This window comes from Mesocricetus auratus, unplaced genomic scaffold (genome assembly GCF_017639785.1).
Source record: "Mesocricetus auratus isolate SY011 unplaced genomic scaffold, BCM_Maur_2.0 Super-Scaffold_100004, whole genome shotgun sequence".
NCBI classification, from domain to species: Eukaryota; Metazoa; Chordata; class Mammalia; order Rodentia; family Cricetidae; genus Mesocricetus; species Mesocricetus auratus.
This window is the reverse complement of record NW_024429189.1, coordinates 42,162,391-42,189,891: the sequence shown is the minus strand read 5'-3', so window position 1 is coordinate 42,189,891 and position 27,501 is coordinate 42,162,391. Positions and strand designations below refer to the sequence as shown.

Below are 27,501 nucleotides of genomic sequence, written 5' to 3'. Positions count from 1 at the left end.
CGGTCATGAGGAATTGAGTCAGGGTGTACTTGGTAATAGCCCTAACCATAAAGAATGGGTAACCCCAGCCTGACCATTCTCCCCACTTACAGAAACAATATGCCCAGGTGTTGAAAACAACATACCTTGCTCCCAGTCAAACCACAGACAGAGACAGAGACAGAGAGAGAGAGAGAGAGAGAGAGAGAGAGAGAGAGAGAGAGAGAGAGAGAGAGAGACAGCTGTAACTTCCTGGTAGCTACCTATGTATATGTATATGACCCCAAGCCCCTCTAAATACACTCAATGTTTAGCCTGGAGGGTGTTTATTGCCTTGCTGTGAGACACAGGCCACTGAGGGGCACCTGGTTTTGAGTGAGGAGACATAGGGTTAGCATGGCAGGAGCCAGGAGGAACTGCTGCAAACAGCAGTCACAACGTTATGCGTTCATATTGCCCAGGCATTCTGGAGTGACTGTGCCTAGCTGTGGCCAAGGTCCAAGGCTTACTCTCCAGACTGCCCTGTGACTCACACAGGCCTCAACCTTACGTCAACCTTGTATAGTCCTTTCCCGCTGACACCAGTGGTTTCTGCTGTTTAAGGCTGACTTCCAAAGACATTGCACTCTGATGATCCTACCCACTCTCTGATTCCTTTCTTTTTCTCTTTTTCTGAGCTAGGGTGTCACTATGAGTCTCAAACTCAGGCTCAAACTCCTGCCTCGGCCTCCCAAGTGCTGTGATGACGGCATGGCCAAGTCAACCATACTTCTTTCCAAATGCTGTCTGCCTGCCCAAAAGCCAGAGGCACAGCCACCTCACTTAGGCATCCACTGTCAAGTTAAAAGGGTCTAAGGCCTGGGTGTAGTGGGAAGGAGAGGGTATAAGCCACCAGGCCTTGCACAGGCCCCTACTACCCATTGCTCCTCCAGAACAGCAGCAAGGATTAACATGTTATGTGGGTAGCTGAAGACATCCAAGACAAGACCATCAATCAGAGTAAGGCACCATGTCATGAGAAATCCCTATACCAACAAGCCTTCTGAGTGGCTTTGGGGCATTTTGGTTCAAGCCTAAATGTTCTACTTTGACAGTTACTTCTAAGTGGGGCTTTTATTACCATAAGCTAGGTGCCCAGTGACTACAGTGACTGTCAGCACTGTGCTCCATGTCGCTGTGACTAATGACCACCATCCTTTTATACTGACCAGTCAAAACTCCAGCTTTGTTTCCTTCTACATCTGCCCTTTTCAGTGACATTTATCCCTATGCCCAACCTTCTAGGGACTTCTGTCAGTGTTAACAGATCAAACCAATGCAGGGTGGACCAGAACATCCTTCAAAGCCTTGAAATGACTTGGTGTCTCAGGAGAGTCACAAAGAAGAATTCCTTGGTCTTTGGGAGAGCAGTCATACAAGATGTCAGATCAATCATGTAACTCATGGAGACCTGTGGGAGACACTGAGAAACTCTGCTGGAATTAAAGCCTGAGCAGGTTTTTTCTTTTTAAAATGGTCTTTGAATACAACAGCGACACTCCGAGACCCAGGGGCCTAGTGTAGACAGGAGCTGGTCTCTGATTATTAACGCTCCGGAGCCTTGTAATTCACCCTCGATGGTAGGAGGCTCTAACAGCACACGGCCCCTGATGTCCCCAGAAGCCCCTTGCTGATGACATCCAGATGTGTCATCCTTCCATGGGTCTGATTAGCTGTAGAACGTTGTACTTCCATGTTCCCAGGATGCATCTGAGTTAGCTCTGTGGCTAATTGGGTTTGTATCTGGCAGCGGTGACATCAAAAAGGGGTTTTGTAGTCAATTATGTTCTTCTGGAACACACAGGAAGAGGTTGCCCTGTCAAAGCCCAGGCTGGTCTCTACCTTAATGAGGAGCCCCAGACAAAGGCACAAAAGGACATTATTGTCCCTGAGTTCCTGTCTTTAGTGGCTTCTGTTCAACAAGAAGCTGGCCTCAGTGGGTGCAGGAGCTGGCTCTCTCCTGCCCCCGTCACGGCCTGCCCCGCCCTGCCGCAGGGAGCACATCCAAATGTGATCGAGTGCATCACAGCCACTTAACAAAGTCAGTCCCCAAGGAAATGAAGTATGGAGACTGTTCCAGCAGCCTGGCAACCCAGGGATGCCTTTAACTGCGCCAAAGCCAGGAAATGGTCACTTACAAAACCAGTTACAGCCCCCACGGCACCCATAACCCTAGCCACATGGCACACACCTGGAGGAAAAGAGGTAGTGTGCCTCCACATGGTGTTCCCACCCGACTCTGGTCCACCGCAAATCTTCCTTCAAACGCTTTAACATCCTGAGTGTGGGCGGAAGTGACGCTCACTTCTGTCCTCCGGAAGAGGCGGTCTGTTTATAGAAAAAGCAGCAAGTTAGGTGGCTGACTCCGGGAGGGCCTCTTGGCCACTCAGAAAATACAGGAGTCCTTGGCTTTTTGCACCCCCAACCCCTGGCCCATGGCCCTGCCTTGGGTCTTGGTAGGTCAACTGTCACTTTTTCAGAATGCTAGAATTTTCCAAACCTCTGACCAAAAGCTCTGGAGTCCTCTCCTTCATCAATATTCACATTCTTTGCTCAGCAGTGGCCAGGCTGGGGGGAAACGCGCTCCCTCTGGGTGACGGGTAGGGTGGGCAGCTGTCATGGGCGGGGGGTGACAATCTGAGGGGACTTCTGGTACACGCAGCAGTGGGAGTGAACTGGCTTGTGGTCAGTGGTTGGTGAGGAGGGAGTCTTTCCTAGGACAGGCAGCGTTCAGCCTGTGCCGTGCCAGCCCAGGCCATGAGCCTGAGGGCACCCTACCCTATGTTTGCCTCTAGGATCCCACGGACTTCCTGTTACAGTGATGTGATGCGGTCCCGCCACTCCCATCGTGGGAATCAGAACTGCACATTTCCTGCCTTTTATCTTCTGGGTGCAAATGATCAAACCAAAGCACCCCCACTGGGGCAAGGGCCAGAGTTGTGGCTCTGGTTACAGAGAGCTCTCCAAGAAAGTGCAGGCAGCCTTCGTGGGTGGGGGAGGAGTGCCAGGGAATGGTGGACCAGGCGCCACCTGCTCGCCCCAGGCCAGCCCTCCTCAGGCTGAGGACAAATCTATTGCCCAGACACGGTACACAGCCAGTGTGGGGGCACCCACTACAGTTGATACAGCAAGATTGCTAATTCTGGATTCCTCCCTGGGGAGACTGGGAAGCTTCACTGTGGAATTTTATCATTAGCTGGTGAGCATCAGACCCACCCTTGACTGCTGCCCAAGTGGAGTTTTGAAACCGAGCCCAACTTTGAAATGGCAGATTGAGAACATAAACACAGACCGTGATGTACCAGGCGACTTTAAGGTGATGAAAATGATCTTGTAATTTAGGTCCCTAAACAGGCGTCCCAAGTGATCCCCCTGGCAGGGCAGGGACATAGGTCTATTTGCATTTATTCAGGTCTCACACAGAGGGAAGAGTTGCTTTGATAAAGTATGACAATTGCAAGCTCTGGTTGCCTCGCTGAATTTTCTCCTTAACCCTGCCTGTTTTTCCTCTCTGTTGCCCCACTGTATCCAACCTGCCCCCACCCTCCAGTCCTCGGAGGTTTTTCCCCTGGGCCTCTCATCCCGAAGGTGCAGCAAGGATCTGGATGGTGCTGACTCCCAGGAAACACCCTTGCATTCTTGCAGCAACCCCTCGTTCTCCCAACCTGCTTCCCAGGTCTCCCTTCGCTTTCCTCCTCCCACGGACGTCCTTCCGCCTTCCTCCGCCTAGCTCTTCTGCGCCATTTGCCCTTCACAAACCGTAGGGGAGGAGGCGGACGGCCTGCTTCCGCTCTGGGAGGGATCTGCAGAGCCTTGGTTCCCACGTATATGGGCCAAGTGCAGTCTGTACATGGATGTGTGCCACTGAGGATGCTGGTCAGAGTCACCCCTGAGAATGCACCCCTATGGGGCTGTTCTAAGAAACAAGACCTCTTCTCTTCAAGTAGCATGCTAATGGCCTTCGGTTGGGAAGCCACTCTGAAGGTGCTGCTCGCTTTCCCCGGGAACACAGTCTCGTCACATTTTTAAGAAGCGGGGCTTGAAGCCCTCTGAGTGGCACAGGTGTCTCATGGTTCTTGCAGAATTAGTTCCTGTTAGGCCTGGAACCAGTCTGGCTGGAAGCAAAGACTGCCACAGCCAACTCTCCCATTTGTGACACCCCCTCCTAAATGTCCCTCATGTCTGTCTGAGCTCCCACGATCCTGAGAAAGAGGCTGAGGCAGGGACCCTGTGTGCTGGTTTTCCTCTTTGGTTTTTTTTTAATCTTTTTATTGCATTTATTTATGTGTGCATGCACACGTGTGTGCATGTAGCAGTCACAGGACAACTGGTGAAAGCTGTTTCCTCCATGGGTCTCGGGATGGGATTCACGTAGATCAGCCCGCAGCAGACATCTTTATTATCCGACCTGTCATGCTGCCCCACTGTGCACTGTTTTAAGAGTCACTGCCATGAAGCTTGGAAGTCGATCCCTACAAGCTGGCCTAGGCTATGAGAGACCCTGTCACCAAGCTAAGGGGGTCCCTGGAAGCTGTCCACTACTCTGGGAACAGGGCCCCCAGCACCAGCCAAAGCTGCCTTTACTTTTCTTGAAATGCAAAGCAAGCAATATGGAGGTGAATTTTATCAAAATAAGATTAACTGCTTCTGAAAGCAGTTTTAGAGGAAAACAGAGAAAAGGGCCAGTATGCACAAAATAGCATAGCCATTATTGCTTCTGTCACCAAAATCTGAGGTCCGCACTGCTTGCTGTTCTGCTGCCAACCTGGTGGAGGGAGCAGGGGAGACCCCCATCGCAAGTCTCTACCTCAGGGGCAAAGGAGACCCCCGTCTCAAGCCTCTGTCCAGGGGGTATAGTAGGGGTGCAGACAGCTTTTATAGGAGGAGTGACAAAAATTCCGGACAGCGGGCGGGAAGTCCTCATGCTGGGTGGGGCTCCATCGTCTAGAGGATGTGTCCCCTTTCCTAACACCTGAAGGAAAGTTTACAGTGGAGCTTGCTCTGCGGTGCTGGTTACCCTAAGGTTGACTAGCACTCACAGTGACAGAATGACAATGTGCAAACCAAGAGCTATGTCTGCTTGGCTGTCAGACTTCCAGCCAGAGGGCAACTGGTGATGCAGAGGAAGCCATGTGAAGAGGCTTTTTCTGCCTGTGCACACTCTTTCCCCTTTTTCTCTCACCCGCCCCTTCCTCTGAGGACTGAGTTCAGGGTCTTACACAAACCTGCTCTACCGCTGAGCTATTAATACCTTCCCAGATCTTAAACATTCTGGAGGGCAGGAGGATCAGGAGATGAAGGACATCCCCAAGCTACATAACAAGTTGGAGCCTAGGCTACAGGAGACCGTGTCCTGTGGCTAAAAGGGTCCTTGGAACCATCCCCTGTTCTCCGAGAGTAAGGGCTTGTCTTGGGTTAAGGAGCGGGAGAAAAGGACAGTTTCAAATGAACCCATTTATACATTTTACAGATGGAGTGGAGGAGATAGGACGTAGTGTAGAGTTTGTCTAGGAGACGGGTCATTTGGGAAAACATGGAATTTCCCCCCAAGTCTGGCAGGACACGACCCTTCTGAGAAGCCCTGTCTCCCATTCTGTCCAATAGCTCATTTACTTCCTCTGTCTTCCCCTTTCTCCTCCTCCTCTTCCGGGGATTGAGCACAGGCTACATCATCTGGAGGGCAGGTGGGGCTGCGTCCCTCCTCCCTGAAGAAAAAGCCTCTTGGGATGGTTTTCTCTTCTGGCTGGAAGTCTGGCAGCTAAGCAGACATATATCTTGGTTTACACGTTGTTATTCTATCACTGTAAGTATTAATCAACATTTGGCTTTTAGTCACAACATAGCTAATGCATAATTTTGTTTGCTTCATGGAAAATTAAATAAAGAATTGGCAGCACATTAAACAAATGGTTAAATTAATTTTTTTCTCCATGTCTTCAACAATAATCATCAATGTTCCCAGCAGACTACTGTGTTTATCCAGAGGATCCAGACGCTCCACCCCTACCATGATGAGAATTGCCAGTGTGACCTGGACTGTCACAAAGTCCAGCACATAGAGGGTAGTGATATGAATAGCACTGGTTATGGGTCATGTAAGAGGCTAATGAGGTCAATGCATTTAAAATAATATGACAAATGAAAACAGTGCTTTGAGGAAACTTGGCCTTGAAAAGTCTAGTTAGATACCTGTGGAGCTGTCACCTGAGTTCTAATTTATAGCAAGGTCTCTGTAAGAAGAAGAAAGGACATACACCGTCAATAAGCATATACTATCCTCCTCCCCCACACACACCCAGAGAGCCCTAGTAGCCCCACCCATTGTATGTTCACACACGAGCCCATCCTCCCTGTCATTCATGTACTCCCAAGACAAGTCACACAGACTTCAGAAATCCACGACTGTGAGACTAGCGCTTGTCAAGTGTACTCTGGCCTTCTCTAAACATGCCCCTGCATTTATTATTCTGCCAACGTAGAGCAAACTTAGACCATGTTCATGTGCAGAGCCCCCACAAACATGCCCATTCTGTATCAGAAGCCCTGGGAGAATTTGCTTTGATCTCTTCCAGACTGTTGCTCAAAGGGATTTAGGCCTGGGGCTGTCCCCTGAAGGACCAGCTCTTTGATAGTTGTCCATCTTTTAGCCAAAGGATTTGCAGGTGTTAGAACTCTGCATAGACAATGAGGAGACAGCCAGCTCTGTTGTCTGAGAAGACAGGAGAAAGGGATTCCATTAACACTCTAGCTCTGATTTTACATGTGTTGCAGCATCTACTTTATTCATTCTGGGAGCACGGTAAGCATTCATCTTTGGCAATATTAGGAGGCTTTGATCGTCACTCCAGTGCATAATGAAAACAGTGATCATCCAGCTAGATGCATTTCCAAAGGCTAATGATAGTCACAGTTGAAGATTCGATTGTGTTTCTTGCATTAATGTAATTAATTTCACTGCAAGATTACAGGAAAATCCTATTGTGAAAAAATACACCTAGGTTGAAAAATAACATTTAGGTGACGTCTTTACCTATACAATTCTGTCAGGAACCTCTTTAAAAAACAAAATTTTAAAAAAATAATTAAATTATCTGTTCCTGGTGAGGTAGATATAAAATACTGTACTATTAATGTAAGGTTTTTAAGAATTCTTCATTAATTTTATTTTTTGATAGTTTTTGTCAGCATGTCAACAGTAGAATATTCTTAGTCCAAATTGAAACTAATTAAAAGTTATTTGAGGAACACAAGTGAATAACAATGTTTAACATTTCACACCTCTCAGAATAGAAACTCAGGCAGCTGACAAATGGAGGGTGAAATGTTCATGATTTTGACTTTCCTAAATCACAGCAAAGACTAAAGTTTGCTTATGTAACTAACACAAATCCAGGATTCTACGTGGTCCAGTCTTTGCATTGCTCCGGTGGGGGGAAAAAAAAAGAATAGAAAACACATCTTTTATCTCTTGAGAAAATGCCAAAAATAGGAATGTGTTTCAGATATCTAGCAATGTTCCTTAAAACGGATACCCAGGCCCCAGGCTTCTCGGTCGCTGACGGTCCAGCCCGCCCTCCCTTCCTGCTTGGGTCAGCCTCTGCGCCTCACTCAAGTTCCTCCCTAAGCCAGTGAACCCGCCCCCTTTCACTGCCATTCAGCACAGCCGCCCAGCCACCATCGGTTTTTGCAGCCGCTGTGACTGACACCCTCGTGACAAAGAACATAGCTCATAATGGGCTCCGAGAGGCAGGGCACATTCAGTGTTCACAGGAGACTCCCTTTTCTTGGTCCGTGTCTGATCCAGGGATTGTGAAGAGCGAGGCAGAACAGCCCTTTCCCACTAAAGCATTTCCTGCATCGTCCAAGGGTCTCTGGCCAGCTGTAATTCCTGCTCACTGTTGTCTCGGTTCTGGTTTCTAGTGCTGTGATAAAATACCATGACCCAAAGCAACTTGGGGCTTGTTTCAGCTTCGAGTTCCACATCACAGTGCATTATCCAAGGGAGTTCTGTAGCTAGATAGAGAAGCTCAAGCCGGAAGTCAAGCAGAGGCCATGAAGGGCTGCTACTGCTGGCTTGCTCCTCCTGGCTTGCTCTCCTACCAGTCCCAAGGTGACATCACCCACAAGGAGCAAGTCAAGAAAATGCGCTACAGGCTTGCCCACGGGTCAATCAAGTTGGGGCATTTTCTCAACCGAGGTTCCCTCTTCCAAAATGATTCTGCCTGTGGCAAACTGGCATTAAAAAATTGCCTGCACCGAGCAGTTATTTTTGCCTTCTACAAGGAAAATCAAAGTGAAATTGTATATGTACTACTAAGGATGGGAAGTGAGAAGAACCGCCTTTGAGACACTAGGGCTTGCTCTTGTCTTAGGAGGCGATTGGTTGGGGTGCAATTTGAACCCTGAGCGTAGTGGATGGATCACCATTGGCATTAGAAACATGGATTCTGGAGCTGGGCAGGTTGTTCAATCAGCAAAGTGCTTGCCACACAAGAACGAGGACCTGAATTCAGATCCTAGACACCCACATAAGGAGCCAGGCATGGTGCCCTGTTTTTGTAACCCCAGAGCTGGGGAGGTAAAGATTGCTGACCAGCCAATCTACCTTAGTCCATGAGTTTTAGGTTCAGCGAAAGACCCTCTCTCCAAAAATAAGGTGGTGCACCCCTTTAATGTCAGCACCCTGGAGGAGGAGGCAGGTGGGTCTCCAGAGTTCAAGGCTCTGGTTTACAGAGCAAGTGAGTTCCAGGTCAGCCTGATCTACATAGTGAGTTCCAGGACAGCCAGGGGCAAGAAGAAGGTGAAGAGAGATTGAGAAAGTTGGCCTCCAACTACCCAACACACTCACGTGTGCATCTGCATGTACACATACATGTGATCACACACACCACACACATGAACACATATACACACATAGAAACATCAAATCCTGGTTAGTTTGCAACTTGCAGCCTTCGTCATCTTGGGCAAATCACAGGTAACTGCTCTAAGAATGCAGGGAGACAGCAGGACTCTGCCTGGCTTACCGATGCTCTCCTTCCCTGTAGAGATTAGAACCAGACAGGACAGCCATGCATGCCTACTGTTATGGACCACTCCAAGACTGGGAGGTCCCTGATGAGTTGGGAAGTCTGGTTTGCGTCTCATAGCAAACATGTGACCCATTTTACCAGAGAACTATCAGCCTGAAGTGCAGGGTTCAGAGCATGTCTGTATGTTTGGGGGTGAGGGTGGATCTGATAGCATGTGTGTAAATAAAACCACTCAGATGGATGAGACCGGGGAATCACATGTTTGAGGTCAGCTTAGGGTATGTAGGGAGACCCTGTCTGACAAACAAAACTTCAAAACAACAATAATAGCAAAATAGAATTTAAAGCCTGACCATTTCTGACAGACCACGGTCCTGACACAGGCAGGTCAGTTGGTGTAAACTGAATAAAATCTGTCGGCCTGAAATAAAGGCCAAGTTCATCGCAGCCAGCTAGCTCTCCACCTCCCTTCCTGCTCGTTCCTCTGGACTTTATGCTGAGTAATGGCAGGAGCCGAGGGGGTCTCCAGCTGAGACTCTTTCTAGGGGAGTCTCCCGCCGCTTCCTGGGAATGCACTGAGCTGCGGGAGTTCCAGGACTTCCAGGCGGGCTGGCTTGGTGTTTCCAGGGGTGGGGACCTGGGGACAGCAGGTGGCAGAGAGGGCTGATGTTCCACCACCACTTTAATGACAGTTTGTTGCCACCTGCTGGCCGTCGGGCTGCTGCGCACCGTTCTGCACAGAGCTGTGGCACAGGCCTTTAATCCAGGAACTAGGTGTGTCCAAGACAGTCTTGTCTACTTAGCTAGTTCCAAGCTAGTCAGGGACCTCGTCTCAGTAAAATTAAATTACATTGAAATGTGAGTTGAGTACAGGTAGCACTAGCTGGATTCAGTGAGTTGTAATTTTGTTTAAAAAAAATAGGGTATGAATTTGGGAGAAGAAAGGATGCAGGGAAAATTGGCGATGGGGATTGGGAGTGGATATAATCTAAATGCATTGTATAAATGCATGGAATTACTAAAAATATAGACTTACTAAAATGTAAGTGGGGACAGAAGCTAAGGATCCACGGTAATCCACTCATCAAAACATGAAAACTAATGCGCTGTTTACTTATTTATTGTTGTTTGGTGTGCTTTTTGTAAATATGTTACCTCTCATTCATTCATTCATCAATCATAAACACTGTGGAGGGGACCAGAATGGCACTGGGGTCATTAATAGATTGATAGTCACTTTCGAATTTTATCCTCAAATAAAAGTATGTGGTGCGGTCTATCCCAGTCTTTTATGATTATTTTGATACAGGTCTGAGGATAGCCTGGGCTGACCTGGAACCGGTAATCCCCTACCTCAGCCTCTGCAGTGATGGGACTCTAGACTCCACTACCACACCCTGCTTCCCTTCTCTTGAGTTATGATTTGCCTCCATTTACTCCTCACAACAATGACTGAGTTCCCACCAACAGGCTGAGGCTACAGCGGCGAGCAAAGAGACTTCGTCGTCACTGTCTCACTTTGCAGATGCTGGTAAGCCACAGGCCACCATCACAGGGCAATGTGGTAGCCAGAGGGAGGGGCCCAGCAAGAGTCCTAAGGGACCCATGGTTCTAGCTAGAGGTTTGCTGTTTCATTAGCTCCATTCATTCATTCATTCATTCATTCACTCATTCACTCATTCATTCAGTGCTGGAGATGGAAGCCGGTGCTTGCCACCCACCCCATTCCTCGCCTTCTTTAGTGAGAAGTCTACAAGGGCAATCGTAGCCCAAAGCCCTCCTTACATGTTATCCCTTATTCTTCGGAATTCAAAGCTAAAAGTTCCAAATTTCTGGATTTCTTTCTTGCCTACACTCACCTCTTCCTTGTGCCAACTTGCTAATTAAAGCCAGTTAGTCCCAGAGAGATTCTCCTGTGCCCACAGATGGCCCAACAGAGACATCTTGCCCTTCTAGTCTCTGGGGAGTTAGATGTCACCCCACGGCAGCCTTGGCTTTGCTTCGAACATCCTGAATCCTTGAGTGACTGCGTGGAGGTGGGCACCCACTATCTTCTCTCCACTCAGAATTTCATGAGTGAAAACAAAATACTTATTGTATACAGTTTTAGTAATTCTGGGGTCTATTGGTTCAGTAACGGGGAGTGATTAAGGTACAATTTGATCCTTTGCATTGGGGCCATGTGGTTAAAAATAAACTCTTGAGGTTGGATAGATGACTCAGCAGTCAAGAGTACTTGTTCTTAGCTGGGCAGTGGTGGTGCACACCTTTAATCCCTGTGAGTTCAAGGCCAGCCTAGTCTACAGAGAGAATTCTAAGACAGGCTCCAAAGCTACAGAGAAACCCTGTCTTGAAAAACAAAACTCAAAAAGAAAGAAAGAAAGAAGGAAGGAAAGAAAGAAGGAAACCAAAGGAGTCCTTGTTCCTGCAGAGTCCACAGGTTCCGTTCCCTGTACCCACATGTGGCTCACGAACATCCATGACTCCAGTTCCAGGGGATCCAATGCCTTCTGACCTCTGCAGGCACCAAGCACACATGTGGTACAGAGGCATACATACAATCAAAACACTCACAAGCACAGAGTAAATAAATCCACAAAGTGCTTTTTAAAGAAAAACAGTTAAAAATAAAGATTAACTCTAAAATAAATAGCACTGCAGAGGAAGGGAAGAAAGCTGATATTGGAGACTAAAAAGTAGTACCCACGCTAGGCACTGGAAAATTATTTAATAAAACTGTTGTCTTCAATTACTGATGAGCAAAGTGTCTACTGAGCTTGTGGCTCTAAGAGGAAGGGGGTGACAAACACAGGGGACCTCTGCTCAGGGTTGACTCACTGAACTGCCACAATCTTCCTGAAGGGTGACAGGAGCTGGTGGGACTGGGCAGTCACGGGGTCACAGGAGGGAGAAAACTGACCCTGTAATAAAACGGGAAAATATAAAGTAGGCTTGCCACTCTCTCTGTCCCGCATGCCCCTTGTCTGTCTGTTTGGACCCTTTGGAATGGGATGATTTGACTGGGTGCTGTCCTCAGGCTCAAGATGAGAGACTTTGCTCAAGACTCAGCCTCTGGAGGAACTTGGGGGTGCAGGGAGCAGGCAGGGTATCTTCAAACCACTGCTTTCGGCTGGAATCCATTCCAACCCTACAAAGAAGCCTGGTTTGGTTAAAAAAATAATAATAAAGAAGAAAGAAAAAAAGCTTGAGATTGTGAGCAATCACTACCTGCTCACTGCTGAGCAAATCTTGTTTTTAGGGCTCTTTTAAATAAAGGGCTTGAAAAGCTGAACTACTCTGCTCTCTGCGGCAGCAGGAAGCAGGAATCTGGAACAAACACCACTGGGGCGGGCCCTGTTCCCACTGAGTGTTCCGCTGTCATAGGACACAGCAGGCTGCAGTGCCCCCCTCCCGCTAACAGCTCTGTGTGGGCTAGGTTCTGCCTGACGCAGAGATGAGGGAGGGGTAACCGGTCAATCGGGACCGCATACGATTGCATATGGACTTCTCCATCAGCTAATTCAACAACAACCACTCTTTCCAAGAAGAAGAAGGCCTGCTCTGCCTGACCATGACACAGAATTACATTCGTGTGTGGGAATGTGGACCTGTGTGGTTAAGGGCTGTTACAAAAACTGGTGTCTAAATCAAACCCATGGTCTCCACTGATTCATGCTCAAGATTTTCTGTTAATAACTGACTCATGGGTCAGCGAGATGGCTCAGCAGGTAAAAGTACTTGCCACCAAGCCTGATGACCTGAGTTTGATCCCCAAGACCCCACATAGTAAGAAAACCAACTTATGAAAATTGTTCTCTGACCTACACAGGCGCCATGGCATACCCACCACTACCCTCACATAAACAAACAAACACATGTAATTTCAAAACCCCAGTTGTAAGGCTGGGGGTATAGTCCACTGGGAGAGCTTTTTAAGCTGTTTTTATCTAGCCCATATTTAGTTAGCACGTGTGAGGGGCAGGGTTTGATCTTCGGAACAAAACAAAACAGTAAGTCCCTGACTCTTGATCTGTGTAAACTTTGATGTAGCCTACGCCCTCCGCGATCATGACTGTAGCCGCAGAAGGCCCCCAGGAGCTCTCTGGGCTTTGGGGCTGTGGGTGGCTCAGCTGTCATGCATGCACACAGGCGGTGTAAGACAATAGCTGTAGAGTCAGCTGGCCCCCAGCGCTGGCAGCCAGGCTCCAGCCAGAGTGCCAGGGAATAGGACAGGCTGCCCGAGGCCACAGCACTGCCCACAGCCCATGGAGCGCCCGGCTTTCCTCCTGCTGCTAGGCCTCTGCTCCGGTAAGTGCCGCTGGGGAGGGGGCTCTTCTTTGAGTCTGCAGTGCTACCTCTCCCCCCACACACACCCCAGACCTCAGTCTTGTTTCTTTGATGGGGTCACTGGATGAGCAGCCACACCATCCACACACGGGCTTTTCTACCAGTGGTTTCTTGACGTCGGCTTGAACAGACTCCTGAGCATAGATTTTGTTTTTTAGTTTGTTTACCCAGTTAAAGCGGGAGCTTATTAGTCAAAGGCCACAAGCAAGATATCCCGGTTGCTCTATTATTGCCTGGTCCCAGACTCATCCATGCCCACACCCTAGCATCACTGTGCAGTCTGGGCCAGTGGTAGACCACGGGAACATTCTGAGCTGCCTTCATGTTCAAACAGGCATGTTCAGCACACATCCAAGATACCCAGGACTGTGTCCCGATACAAAATCATAAACTTAGTTATTGTATTTATTTATTTATTTATTTATCTTGGCAAGTTGACCAAACGGTTTGGGGTATGAACTTTGTAGATGATGACGGTGTGTTGCAAGCCTGGAACTCACCGACAACGTATAGTCGCAAATAACAATGTTCACTGGCCTTTGGTCACTCTAGGATCTGTCTGAGAATGAAGAAGATTGATTGACAGCTGCAGGTGCCAGGAAGGGAACCCTGCTGATAAATGTAGGTTTAAGCGGTCTCTACAGAGAAACTGTCTTGTCATGGTTTTTTCAACTTCACAGACTTTTTTTAAAGTCCAAAGTAAATACATAGCCGCTGCTCTCCAACCCCACCTCACTTTCTAAGGGTCTTACAAATAGGTAGCTTTAGTCTGAGTTGGAGTCAGGAAACCTTGCACAGCCCTTGACCTACTCTCTACTCTGGAATGTGCCACATCACAGCAGCTGAAATGCTCTCCGGAGCCCCAGACTTCCGGTAGAGGGAAACAGGAGATACGTGTTGATTGCTTCCGATGAATGTTTACTGGTGACATCATCCTGCTGGGAGCAAGGCAGCCAAGAGCCTGCAGCTCTGCTGCTCTGACATTGCTCTAATAAACACGGGCCTTCCAGGCAAGAGCAACGAGCGAGCACATACAGACTTATTTTCAACAGCAAAGTTAGAGAAAATATCTAAACTGACATCAATTAAATCCTGTGGAATTTGAAACTGATCCAACCAAGTCGGGTTCAGTATGTGTACACATGTGTTTGCCAACACTAGACTCAGTGAAAACTCAGTTTTAAGACATTTAAAAGATTTTTTAAATGTTATGAATATAGATGTTTTGCCTGCATGTGTGTGCACGGCATGTGTGCCTGGTGACTTCAGAGGTCGGAACAGGCCTAAAATTCCTTGGACCTGGAATTATACATAATTAGGAGTCATCCTGTGGGTACAGAACTTAGGTCCTCTGCAAGAGCAACACGTGCTCTTCACTTCAGTCTCCTCAGTGAAATTCCTAAGTGATATGCTTCAGGGCAACAAAGTCACGTGCAGCTGTACAGAGAGGTCTGTGTTGTGTGTTTCGACCAAACCTAAGGTTTCCTGAATTGATTCCCACGTGTAGTCTGTGGGAAGCAGAGGAAGTCCTGGGTAATGTGTCCTGCTGACATGGGCATGGGCATGCCAAGTACCCCAGAGACTCAGACCCATGGAGGAATAGGAGGCCAGCCTGATCTACAGAGCAAGTTCCAGGACAGCCAAGGCTGTTACACAAAGAAACCCTGTCTCAAAAAAACAACAACAAAGAATGAAATTTAGAATTATAAAATGCAGTCCAACAGTCTAAATTTTTTATTGTAAGGAACCTGAAGTTAAAAGATATGAACTGACATGTGGTAGTGACATGACATAAATTCTGGAATGTGATCACTTAAAAACTTGGTTTGTCCCTTGCACGAGCCTAAAACAACCTGAAATTGCCCAGGTAGCAACACAGCATGAGATTCGAGTAGGAGTCACCACAGTGACTCACTGCAGTTCAGAATTCTCTTTTTTCAAAGCTAGCTGCCGATTCCCTAGGTAATTGGGTGAGAGGGCTCAGTACATAAAGCACAGGGCTTTAATTCAGTCCCCAGAATCCGTATTTAAGAAGCCAACATGGTAATTCATGTCTGTAATCCCATCTCTGGAGACAGGAAGGTAGACAGGTCCTTGAGACTCCGGGGCCATCAAGCCTAGCCTACATGGTAAAGTTTAGGCTAATGAGATACTGTATCTCCAAAAAGAGGTGGACCCCTGAAAAATGACATCCGAGGTTGTCCTCTGGCCTCCACACATGTAAACATGTATGTACTTGCATATCCACACACATATGCAAATATACAAAGTCTCACACAAAATACAGATAAGACCCACACTGCATAGAAAGCTCACTTTGAACTTGTGACTGAATTTGTCTTCTTAGCATCAGTCATTCTTTCCTGTCAGGGCCACTCTCTCAATGTTCGCTGAACACACCGCAATTGCTGTTCTGTTTACATAGAGCACAATTCTCCCTTCTTAGTTAACCTGAGACACAATGCTGACACTTTGCTTGATCCATTGTTTTCTAGTGTGCTCCTTTTGTGCAAAAAAAATGTGTCTTACATAGCACCCTTTCTTGAGGGTCGTCGACTTGCCAATAGTTTGGAGAGTTTTATGAGAAAGTTCTGCTTACTTGGGCCTCTTTGATAACGTTGGAAGGTTTTTTTTGTTGTTTTTTTTTTTTTTTTTTGGTTTTCACAAGACAGGGTTTCTCTGTATTGTTTTGGAGGCTGTCGGTCCAGCCCAGCCTCGAACTCACAGAGATCCGCCTGCCTCTGCCTCCCGAGTGCTGGGATTAAAGGCATGCGCCACCACTGCCCGGCTAACATTGGAAGTTTTAAGGTTAAGAAAACGCTGGAAGCTAGAAATGAGATGAGGGCTAGGTCAGGGTCCATGAGGGTCACGACAAAGATGTTTAGACTACACCGAGAGCTTCAGATGCAGATGGAGTTTACACTTTACCTTCAGAGAAGAGACAAACTTCCTGTTTATAATCCCGCCTCTAACTAGAGACTAGAGGTGACCAGAGGGCATGGCTACCCACTGAACCTCAGAGTTCTCCTATGTGAAGTTTGGGGGAGGGGTGGTAAATCACCAGCTGAATTATTACAGTGATTCGGGAGGATTGCAGATGTTGGTAGGATGTAACTTACTAATTCATTGCATAGCATTAGTCATTTCCTAAAGACCCAGCTCTAGGTGAGAACTAACACTACTGCACGAAGAGGGAATAACATCTCATTCATTCAACATCTCAACTTTTCTTGACCCGCAGAGAAGTTATGGTGGCCTCCGCAGCAGCTTTCAGAAAGGGACTATCTGGTTACTTGAACCAGGGGTAAATGGATTGTGTGTCTGCTCCTCGGTATACAATTTTGTGAGGCTGTAGCCAGATCACACCACACTCATAAAATTAGGAGTTGATGTGGGATAACCACACGTAATGTGAGGGTTCTGCTAGCTGAATGACCTTGGCACGTTCCTGCACACTCTGAAGGTCAAATCAGAACAGTCAGCTTGCTTTAGCAGCCTCAGGGGGTGGCACCTGGTAAGGCCAGGACGGAAACTGTGTTCTGAGTAGAAGTCCTAACCCAGTTCATCAAAGCACAGGGTTTTGTTTATTTATTTATTATTTCTCTGTTTTAATTGGTACATGGCTCTACCAGCAGTGCTTTGTAGAAAATGAGGTAAAACACACATTACCTAAATTTGACTATCTTAAGCACTTAAAGTACACAGTTCAGTAGTCGCCACTGCCTGGTTCTGGAACTCTTTCGTCGTCTTCGGCGGACACTCTGATCCCATTAAGTGGCTCTGTCCTCCCAGTCATCTTTCCACTTCTATGGATTTACCATTCCAGATGTGCCACACAGCATGCACACTTGATACCTGACTTTTTGCACTAGCTTAATGTTATTAAGGTGCAACAGTATCTGCACTTCATTCCCTTTTTATGACTCAGTAATATTCCCTTGTTTGAATGCACCACAATTTATCCATCCATTTTTCTGTTAATGACACTGAGTTGTTTCCACCATCTGAGTATGGTTCATAGTGCAGTTATTCTTTTGGGTGTACAACCATGAGTGAACTTGTTGGACCATACGGTAACTCTGAGTTTAAATTGTTATGGAACTCAACATATTATATTCTTACCAACAGTGTGTGAGGTTTCAAGTTTTCCATAAGTTCACCAACACCTTCTTACTTTCCTTTTTGCTCACTGTGGCCAGCCTAGAGGTTGTAAACCAGCATCCACTTTAAACTGTGATATCCTGAGATAGGAGGCCAGCCAGTCCAAGGCTGTCTTATACCTTGTCCCAAGGCTAAAACACCCATGCTAGCCTTTCTATGTTTTTTTTTTTCCTTCTGTGTAGTATCCTGGAAAACACGCTATCTCCAGGGTCTGCATTAAGTAAGTAAGGTCACCTTTAGAGAGAGCATGTGTTGTCCTACCCAGCTGTTTCTGGGTAGGACCACGCTGTGTTTGGGAGGGGATTCAGGCTACCTTTGACAGGGGCTCCATTAGCTTCATTAGCTGGCTATGCCTCTAGCCTGGGTGAGAGATGGGGAGCAGTATCTGACAACAAATGTGTCCCTTGCTGTGCAGCTGGCCTTGTTCTAGGCTCCGAGCATGAGACTCGTCTGGTGGCAGAGCTATTTAAAGACTACAGCAGTGTGATACGGCCAGTGGAGGACCACCGTGAGATTGTGCAGGTCACCGTGGGCCTACAGCTGATCCAGCTCATCAATGTGGTAAGATGAATGCTGGGGGGGTGCTCCCTGTGACACCCACCGTGTGTTACCACCCTCTTACTGGGCCCTCTCCCCTCGGCCTCCCTATACATGCCCTAAAGAGGGGGTGTCTTTATTTTCAGGATGAAGTCAATCAGATTGTGACAACCAACATTCGTCTGAAACAGGTAATGCAGTTGGTTATTTGCACTTATGTTGCTTTTTTTTCCGGTTTAAAATCAAACCTGAGTGTCCCGCGCTACCGTCTCGCCAGCAAGAACGACGCAGAACACTCGGATCCTTCTGCAGTAAAGCTTTAATGCATCTTGAGAGATAGATGATCAGCTTCTTAGAGGGAGACCCCAAGCTAAGAAACCCAGCCCCTTATATAAGCCTAGGAGCTCCGAGTGAGATGTGTAGAGCCGGGATTGGTGGTTTGCACATCACCCCAGATGACGTCACGGGAGAGGCACAGTTTAAACGGTTAACTCCAACTGACAGCGACAGTTAACTCCAACTGACAGCGACAGTTAACTCCAACTGACAGCGACAGTTAACTCCAACTGACAGCGACAGTTAACTCCAACTGACAGCGACAGTTAACTCCAACTGACAGCGACAGTTAACTCCAACTGACAGCGACAGCTAACTCCAACTGACAGTGGATGTCAGCGCCATCTTCTAACGGCAATAGCGATAGCGAGGGCGGCTCCTCACACCTGAGTCCTGATGGAATCAATCTAGGAAATAGGATCAAATACCAAAATGTCGAAAGTAGGTCCCTTGGGAGGGTGGGGACACATATATCTGCCATACCCTGATATTCTGTTTGATTAGAGATCTCTTTTCATATTTATTCTTCTCTGTGTGGATCTGTTAGGGAGGCTATAGCCAAGGGCTACAAACTAGAAGTCTTCAACAACGGGAATTTATCACTGCACTGTTCTGGAGGCCAGATGTTCCAAAGTTAATGTGTCATTGGAGTTGCTTCCTTCTGAGGGCTGTGAGGGGGAATCTATTCCAGAACTTTCTACTAGGCTTGTAGATTGCTGTTGTCATGTTCACTAAACATTCTGCCTGTGTATTTGTGTGTGTGTGGTAGTAGTAGTATGTGTTTGTGTTTAAATTTCCTCTTTTTATAAGGACGTTGGACTAGAGGTTACCCTAATGACCTCACTTAATTTAATTCCTCTGTAAAGACACAATTAAGTATGGGCTAGCACTTGCAAAAGTGAATTCCTCCGAAATACAAATCAGCCGGGAACACTGTGTTCCTAAATCTTATTGACCCATCGGGACTCTGGATCACTCTAGATAAGACGGTGATTCCAAGTTCTAATTAGGGAAATGTCTTCCTTTCTAGCAATGGGTAGATTGCAACTTGAAATGGAATCCAGACGACTATGGCGGAGTGAAAAAAATTCACATCCCCTCGGAAAAGATCTGGCGGCCCGACGTTGTTCTCTATAACAAGTAAGCAGAGTTGTGAAGGGTGGGCCAAGTGTCCCCTCTGAAGAACCGCCACATGCGTTCCCCGCCGTTTGCATTAAATAACCCTTAAAATCAGAGCCACGGTGACAGGCGAGGGGTGCCATATGGCGTCCCATGTTATGAATAGAAACAATTATGGGAGCCAAATTGAATCAGGGCTGTGGGTGGGGACATTAATCCCGGAGAGCCGCAGTGGGGCGTGTGGCAACCGTCCGAGTCACCTGAACTTCCATCTCTGAGTTCCTTGGAATCAAATACTTCGCGTCCCACCCCCCACCCCCGCCCCCGCCACCAATTGGGTCTTAACTCCCAGGGGTCTTATTCATCACGTTTTGAATGCCATCCCAGCAGCAATAACCGGTCGCCATCCACGGGGCCCTGCAACAGACTGCATGTTGTGAAATTATAATGCGATTCAAGACACTTGGCTTAATGGCACGTTCATTATCATATGCCCTTCATTTGTCAGGGAATATTCATTTCAAAGAGCGTCCTTCCAAAGCAGGAGCAGGAGCATGCGCAGTCAGCTAGAGGATTTGCAGTCTGATCCCACACCTCCAGCGGCTGTGAGAGCTGGGCGTCTCAGCAGATGTTCCTGGGGCTGGTAGGGCGGTGGATGAGAACGATGCCCCCTGGCGGCCCTTCCAGTATCTATCACACGCCGCCCAGCTAAAGCTGCGATTCCAGTTTGACCCAAATTCCCCATTGCTGGCGGTACCTTTCTGTATAGAGATGCTGCCAGCCAGACACAGAGTCTTCTCTTTAGTAAGAACCCCACGACAGCTCTGGTCCTCTCCATTCTCACAAAGGAGACCTCCGTGGCTAAAAAGAGCTGGTGATGCCCCTCACTGGTAGAGGATTTGTCTAACGTGTGGAGACCTTCTATCGAATCATTAGAACTAGAAGAAAAGCAAGCGTTGGGTTAAAGCTTGCTTTACACCCAAAGATCTAGGATTCCAGCTTCTGAGAAGGGATCCGGCTATGTGGCTGAGTCGGGTCTGCAGACTCACATTGCCTCCGCAGCCTGGTGCTGAAGGCTACGCTTGGGGTGGGTGGGCTCAGTGCCCTTCTCTCTCAGCTACAGCGGCCCCGCCCCTGCTGGCCAGAGGCGTCTCTGTGACCTGCCCGCCAAGTTCTAAACATTCCTCAGAAGAGCACCAGCCCCCCCCCCCCCAGTATTCAGCTGCTAGGAGTGTTTTATTTTAGGTTTCCAGGTTTTCCAGTCAACTCCCAGAGTATACAGATGGAGGCTCATATTACCAGTGTCTCTGGGGACTAGAAAGGATAGCTGAGGGGCAACGACCCCATGTTACCTGTTACTCCTTGAAGCCTGTAGATTCCCTCATTCTTCCTTTGATAATCTGACTTGGGGCTTGCTTAGTGCTCAGGAATCTGTGTTGTTTCTTTCATTGGTTCGTTGACCGATTGATAAGAGTAGGTCTTGCAATGCAGCCCAGACTAACTGAGATGTCCTAACCCACCTGCCTCAGCCTCTGGAGTGCTATAAGCACCGGAAGGTACCACCCCACTTGGCTAGTGCTTAGGAATGTGAGCCTTTTGACCATTCCTCCAGTGAGTCTTATTATAAGAGAAACCTGAGGAGCACTGCCATATATTTGAGTGCAATATTGGAACCATTTTCCTCTCTTATCCCAAACGTAGCGCAGATGGCGACTTTGCCATTGTCAAATTCACCAAGGTGCTCCTGGACTACACTGGCCACATCACCTGGACGCCTCCAGCCATCTATAAAAGCTACTGTGAGATCATTGTCACCCATTTCCCCTTTGATGAGCAGAACTGCAGCATGAAGCTGGGCACCTGGACCTATGATGGCTCTGTGGTGGCAATCAATCCGGTAGGTGGCGGCCTCCCGGGTTGAAGCTGGTTTCAGGAATGGGGCCACCCTGGTACACAGGTCAGCCTCCTGACAACTGCAGGCTGCAGGAGCCACTCTCAATGACAGACATGTCTATTGAATGACTTTCAGTGCCAAGGCTCTTGATGCACTGCCTGGGGGAACTGAGTGTGGATTCCCTTTGCTATGTGTTGTCTCAAGAATTCTAATGAACCCGTCCGGTGGGGCTCAGATATCAGTGTTTTAAAGTTTCCTGGAGATTTGAGTGCAGAACCAAAATGAGCAACCCTAACTTATTATATAAAGCATGCTATAGGAAATAAACCTGTTGCCCCAGACAGCGTCCCTCTTGGGGAAGTGACCCTCCGAGTGGGATATGGTTACCATGTCACTGCCCCTCCTCGGGGTGATGTAGCCGGGCTCTGCAGAGCTTATTTTGTTTCTCAGGAAAGTGACCAGCCGGATCTGAGTAACTTCATGGAGAGCGGGGAGTGGGTGATCAAGGAAGCCAGGGGCTGGAAGCACTGGGTGTTCTACTCCTGCTGCCCGAACACTCCCTACCTGGACATCACCTACCACTTCGTCATGCAGCGCCTGCCCCTCTACTTCATTGTCAACGTCATCATCCCCTGCCTGCTCTTCTCCTTCTTAACCAGCCTGGTGTTCTACCTGCCCACAGACTCAGGTGAGGGCAGTTGCCATGACTACCGCTGCTAGGGAGCGCGCGCTGCTATTTTAGGGAGAGCCAGGACTAACTGTGCTAACAGAGGCACAGGGACCCACATCATTGCTGTGGACAGGGTGCAGACGGACAGTTACCAAGTGCCTGTATGATTTGAGTGGAGCTCGTAGCTGGGAGCCAAACTCGGGTTCCTCTGGAAGAGCAGCAAGTGCTTTTGACCACTTAGCTATCTCTTCGGCTCCCCCCCGTATTCCTACTTACTTACTTTAATTTTATTTTTATGTGTATGAGTATTTTGCCTACGTGTATGTCTGTGCACTGCATGTGTGTGCCTGGTGCTAGCGGAGGCCAAAAGCGGGCATCAGTTCCCCTGGAGCCAGAGTTATAGATGGTTGTGAGCTGCAATGCGGATGCTGGGCATCGAGGAGCCAGTGATCTTGACGGCTGAACCATCTCTCTTGCCCCCCCACATTTCTTTTTGAACAAATAAGTGCAAATAAATATTTCCAACTTCCCAATCAAATCAAACTTCCGAAAGCAAGTAGAGAAGACACTGCTAGAGTAATACAGAAGCTAATTAGCATCTATAAATGCTGTTATGACTGTATAACGAAGTAGTTATGAGTATTTATTACATAACTAAATAGTGTTATTGGATGAGAAATGGTAAATAACTTGATAACTTTAATATTTGTAACTCTAACTTCTCTTGGGGGTAGAATTGAGGATTCCATGATTTAATCTGTATCTTCAGGCACTCCTCAGAATTTACAAGAGACCAGTTCTAGGATGCCCACAGGTCCTCAAATCCAAGGATGCTCAAGTCCCTCATAGGAAATGGCAGTGTAGTCACATGGAACTTCTGCACAACCTTTTACACTTACATCTTGATACACTGTAAAGGCTACACAAATCGTTATCATACTGTACTGTCTGGGGAACAGTGGCAGAAAAGTTGGCACGTGTTCAATATAGATACAATTCAACTTTTTTAATATTTTCAGTTAGAGTGTGATTGAATTCTGGCAAAATCTGCAAATACAGAAAGCTGACTGTGCATCTACCATCTGGAAGGCTATGGAGAGGTCTACAGTATCAGCAGACAGGGCAATATGAGAGAGCCCTCCCCAGGAACCCCAACAAGAGCAGCCCAAGGTTCTCTATAGCACCCCACCTGACCTTCCTGCTGCCCAGGCCTGGGACTCGGAGCCTGTAGGAAAAAGACAGGGTTTTAAGGGGATCCCTACTATGAAAAATAAAACAAACCAAGGATGAGTGAGAAGGCAAACTTTCTAGACAAAAGAGAGAGGAGACAGGAGGTCAGGAGTCCCTGGGCATGCCAAAGACAGCTCCACAATGGCAGACTTTGACTTTTTTCCAGATTGGCCGTGAAGCTTGCTTCATACTGAGAGAAATGTATTTCTGGACTGCCCAGCCATCTGCTGGCTAACAAAAAGATCAGTCCTGAGGGTTAGTCAAACTTCCACCCCGAACCTAGCTTGCCAACCCAGAATCTCCCTTGTTTTCCTGAGCCCCAGCAAAAAGGAGGAGTCTAGGGCATGAAATGAAGTCGCCATCCGCTGCTTGGCAACCTGTAATGGGAACACCAGCCATTTGATGCTGTCAGTAAAGACACTGCGGTCCCACAGGAAAGAAATCTCTAGAATTATCCTTTGAGAACATGCCGGTCACATTCCTTCCCCTCGGGTTTGGTGGCAGATGAGTGTGCAAGATCTGCCTTGATGGAATGCCACAGATGGCGTGCTTCAAACAACAGCAGCTTGTTTCTTCATAGCTCTTGAAAGCTCAAATTGAGAGCAGGGAGCCCACAGGCTTTGTCTATTCTGAGGCCAATCTCCTGGCCTAGCAAAAGATGCCTTCTCCATGTCCCCACACGGTCTTCCCTGTGCACGTCTGTGTCCAAAGTCCCCCTTGCTGTGACACCAGTAATCCCCTCGATCTCATTTTTGCCTTAATTATCTCCTTAATGGCCCCACATCCGACTACAGTCACGCTCTGAAGTCCTGGGGTTCCAGGAACAGGCGGGTGTTGGATTTCTTCCTTCTGTCTCTCTAGGGGAGAAGATGACACTGAGCATCTCTGTCTTACTGTCCCTCACGGTGTTCCTTCTGGTCATTGTGGAGCTGATCCCTTCCACCTCCAGTGCGGTGCCTTTGATCGGGAAATACATGCTGTTCACCATGGTGTTTGTCATCGCGTCCATCATCATCACCGTCATTGTCATCAACACACACCACCGCTCGCCCAGCACCCACGTCATGCCTGAGTGGGTGCGGAAGGTGAGTGTGGAGACGACTCACAGGAGACTCAGTGAAACCACGAGGTCCTAGCTAACATCGCTTAGGACTAAAGTCAATCCTGGCTTAGGGAACCTGGAGCAGTTTTTGTGGGGACAGCGTATATGTAGCCTTCCTGGAGACAAAAGGAAGGAATAAAGCCCACCCGAGGTTACGGAGTCTCTGATTAGAAATGAATGCATCCCTGCTTATCGTTTAGATGTTCTTTTTTGTTGTGTTTGTTTTGGTTTTTTTTTAGACAGACTTACTCTGTGCAGTCCTGGCTGTCCTGGAACTCACTCTGTAGACCAGGCTGGCCCTGAATTTACAGAGACCTATCTATTTCTGCTCCCCGAGTGCTGGGATTAAAAGGCTTTCTGGAGGACAGACACTAACTCTCCCTGTTAGATGACTTTGTATAGTTAACATCAGGAACAAAAACTGGAAGAAAACAGTCCAGTCATTCTGTGAGGCTAAACGTTTACATGCTTGAGACTGCAGGACTGGGCTTTAATCGTGTGGTCCCAAGAACACATTGCCAGGACCTTTCTGTTGCCTGCAAGTCTGGTAATGCAGCCTTGGTGGCTACACACAGGCTCCCTCCAGTGGCAGACTGCTCATATTACAGAATCACAGCTGTAGACTACAGCCCAGAAGACTTACCCTGCCCTCTAATGCAGTCCTTTGGTTTTAACAAGAAAGTGAGGCCTGGAGATGCTGAGTGATTTGCCCAAGATCACATTGCTAATTCAAAGACAATAGTTCTTGAAATGTTGACAAGAAGTCTTATGCCATGGATTTCTTTTTTTTTTTTTGGTTAGGTTTTTATCGACACGATCCCAAACGTTATGTTTTTCTCCACAATGAAAAGACCATCCAGAGATAAACAAGAGAAAAAGATTTTTACAGAAGACATAGATATCTCTGACATTTCTGGGAAGCCGGGGCCACCACCCGTAGGCTTCCACTCTCCACTGATCAAGCACCCCGAGGTGAAAAGTGCCATCGAGGGCGTTAAGTACATCGCAGAGACCATGAAGTCAGACCAGGAGTCCAATAATGTAAGCATTGTGGCTTCGAGTCCACATCTCTGGGTTTACATGATCAAACACATGGGTGTAGCAGATGGGTGTAACCTGACCAAAGAGTTAACTTCAAGCTAAAGTTAAAAGATGTGCTGTGTTGACTACCCCTTGGTAACTCATTATGATGTAAAATAATTACACAAAAACTAAAGATTAAAAAAAAACTAAAGCACAATATCAGCCTCACGCTTTAAGACTTACATATTGAAGATTTACATACTGATGGTCAGGTCAGTAGGGAACGCTATGAGCCTCTGTCCCATCTTAAGGGATTCCTGTCTTATGCCCTTTTCCCTCCCAGGCATCTGAGGAATGGAAGTATGTTGCTATGGTGATGGACCACATTCTCCTCGGAGTCTTCATGCTGGTATGTCTCATCGGGACACTGGCTGTATTTGCAGGTCGGCTCATTGAGTTACATCAGCAAGGATGAAGAGAAACTAAGATGAGTCTATCTCTGCCCCAGTCCCAGCCCCAGCCAGCATTGGGACAGATGGGAAAGAGGAAGTTCTTTAATGCTTTCACACTTACCAAACTAGCAGTGTTCTAAATGTCCTATTAATGGTAGTGATCTCCATTTACACTGCTATGGCCTTGAAGTGTTTCCCTCTTGCTTCTGCTTTCAACCCATGGGTCTTCCTAAAGAATGAGTCCATTGTAGTAAATAAAAGTGAGCCTTCAAGAAAAGTGTTCATTTCTAAATGACTCCTCAGAGAGTTTTGCTTGGATACTCAGGGTTTTCTGTTGTATGGTCATTGCTAATTGCTTTTGTTTTCTTTTCTTTGAAGACTGTACATGAATGGGTGTTTTGCCTACATGTATGTCTGAATACCACACAAATGCCTGGTACCCATGAAGGTCAGAGAGGGTATCAGATCTCCTGGAACTGGAATTACAAAGGGTTGTGAGCCGCCATATGTAACCTGGGACTTGAACCCAGGTCCCCTGGAAGAGCAGCCAGTGTTCTTAACCACTGAGGCATGTTTCTAGCTCTGTTAATTGTGATTTTTAAAGCACAGAGAGCCCTTTACTTAGACATACAGTTTCATAACTAACTAGGAAAACCTATCTACCAGACCTTCTACCCCCAGAGATAAAACATTTGATGTGGCTACAGAGGAAACAGTAGAAAGAAAATTAGGTAACTTTAAACTTTAAAAAAAGTGTATGTAGCTGGGCGGTGGTGGCGCACGCCTTTAATCCCAGCACTCGGGAGGCAGAGGCAGGCGGATCTCTGTGAGTTCGAGGCTGGGCTGGACCGATATCCTCCTAAACAATACAGAGAAACCCTGTCTCATAAAAACCAAAAAAAAAAAAGTGTGTGTGTGTGTGTGTGTGTGTGTGTGTTTGACACGTGAATGGAATGGACAGCTTTTAGGGGTTCTCATCTTCCACTTCTTTTGGGGCAGAGTCTCTCTTGTTATTTCTGCTGCTGTGTTACATACTCGAGGCAAGCTTCCAGGGGTAGGGAGCGGGCAGGGAGGGGTGTGAGGGGGAAATTCTCTCTACACTTCCCACTCACCAGCGAAGTTCTGGGATTACAGATGCATGCAGCCAACTCCAGCTCTTAACATGGGTTCTAGGATTTAATTTAAGTCATTAGGTTTAGGCAGTCATAATTACTTTCACCTGTTAACCCAAAGGTAATTTTAGGGCAATCAACATGCAGATAGTACCAAAAAACTCATGACTTAAAGTAGATTTTTGAAACCAGGAGAGGTAGAAAGATTTTTGTTAGAGAGGCCCTTTAGTAAGGATGCTTGGAATCGTACCCAAAGACTTGTAATCCAAGTGTGCATGGAGCTATAACTGAACCCCAATGTTCCCAATTTAGCAGGGCCCCAGGGGTTTGTTCCCAAGGCCTTGGGAGGATAGGCCCTGTAATCATTGCATGTAAGCCTCTGACACCATGAGAATCAGCTCATCCCTATGGACTTATTTTATCCAAATAATTTCACACAGTTCCCATAATGCCTCTATTTAAAAAAAA

At 47.3% G+C, this 27,501-nt stretch overlaps 1 protein-coding gene and 2 long non-coding RNA genes across 4 annotated transcripts; 2 read left to right on the top strand and 1 right to left on the bottom strand.

Annotated features, from left to right (window-relative positions):
* Positions 1 to 1,483: 1,483 nt before the first annotated feature.
* On the bottom strand, positions 1,484 to 2,297 carry LOC121140392. The gene is made up of 2 exons (XR_005877204.1): positions 2,210 to 2,297; positions 1,484 to 1,809 (listed from the first exon to the last, which is right to left on the bottom strand). It is a non-coding gene; the product is annotated as an uncharacterized LOC121140392 (long non-coding RNA).
* A 45-nt stretch (positions 2,298 to 2,342) lies between these two features.
* On the top strand, positions 2,343 to 3,478 carry LOC121140391. Its single transcript, XR_005877203.1, has 2 exons — positions 2,343 to 2,474; positions 2,814 to 3,478. It is a non-coding gene; the product is annotated as an uncharacterized LOC121140391 (long non-coding RNA).
* Positions 3,479 to 13,099: 9,621 nt separating this feature from the next.
* On the top strand, positions 13,100 to 26,198 carry Chrna1 (cholinergic receptor nicotinic alpha 1 subunit). 2 transcript variants are annotated; one of them, XM_040745600.1, is made up of 9 exons: positions 13,100 to 13,358; positions 17,974 to 18,119; positions 18,242 to 18,286; positions 19,462 to 19,571; positions 21,252 to 21,447; positions 21,895 to 22,132; positions 24,206 to 24,429; positions 25,248 to 25,487; positions 25,813 to 26,198. In XM_040745600.1, the coding sequence occupies exons 1-9, from the start codon at positions 13,316 to 13,318 to the stop codon at positions 25,942 to 25,944; spliced, it is 1,374 nt and encodes a 457-aa protein (XP_040601534.1). In that variant the 5' UTR covers positions 13,100 to 13,315; the 3' UTR covers positions 25,945 to 26,198. The 2 variants fall into 2 exon arrangements, with proteins under 2 accessions (XP_040601534.1, XP_040601535.1); XM_040745601.1 differs by lacking the exons at positions 13,100 to 13,358; positions 17,974 to 18,119; positions 18,242 to 18,286 and adding an exon at positions 18,849 to 18,872.
* Positions 26,199 to 27,501: the final 1,303 nt, after the last annotated feature.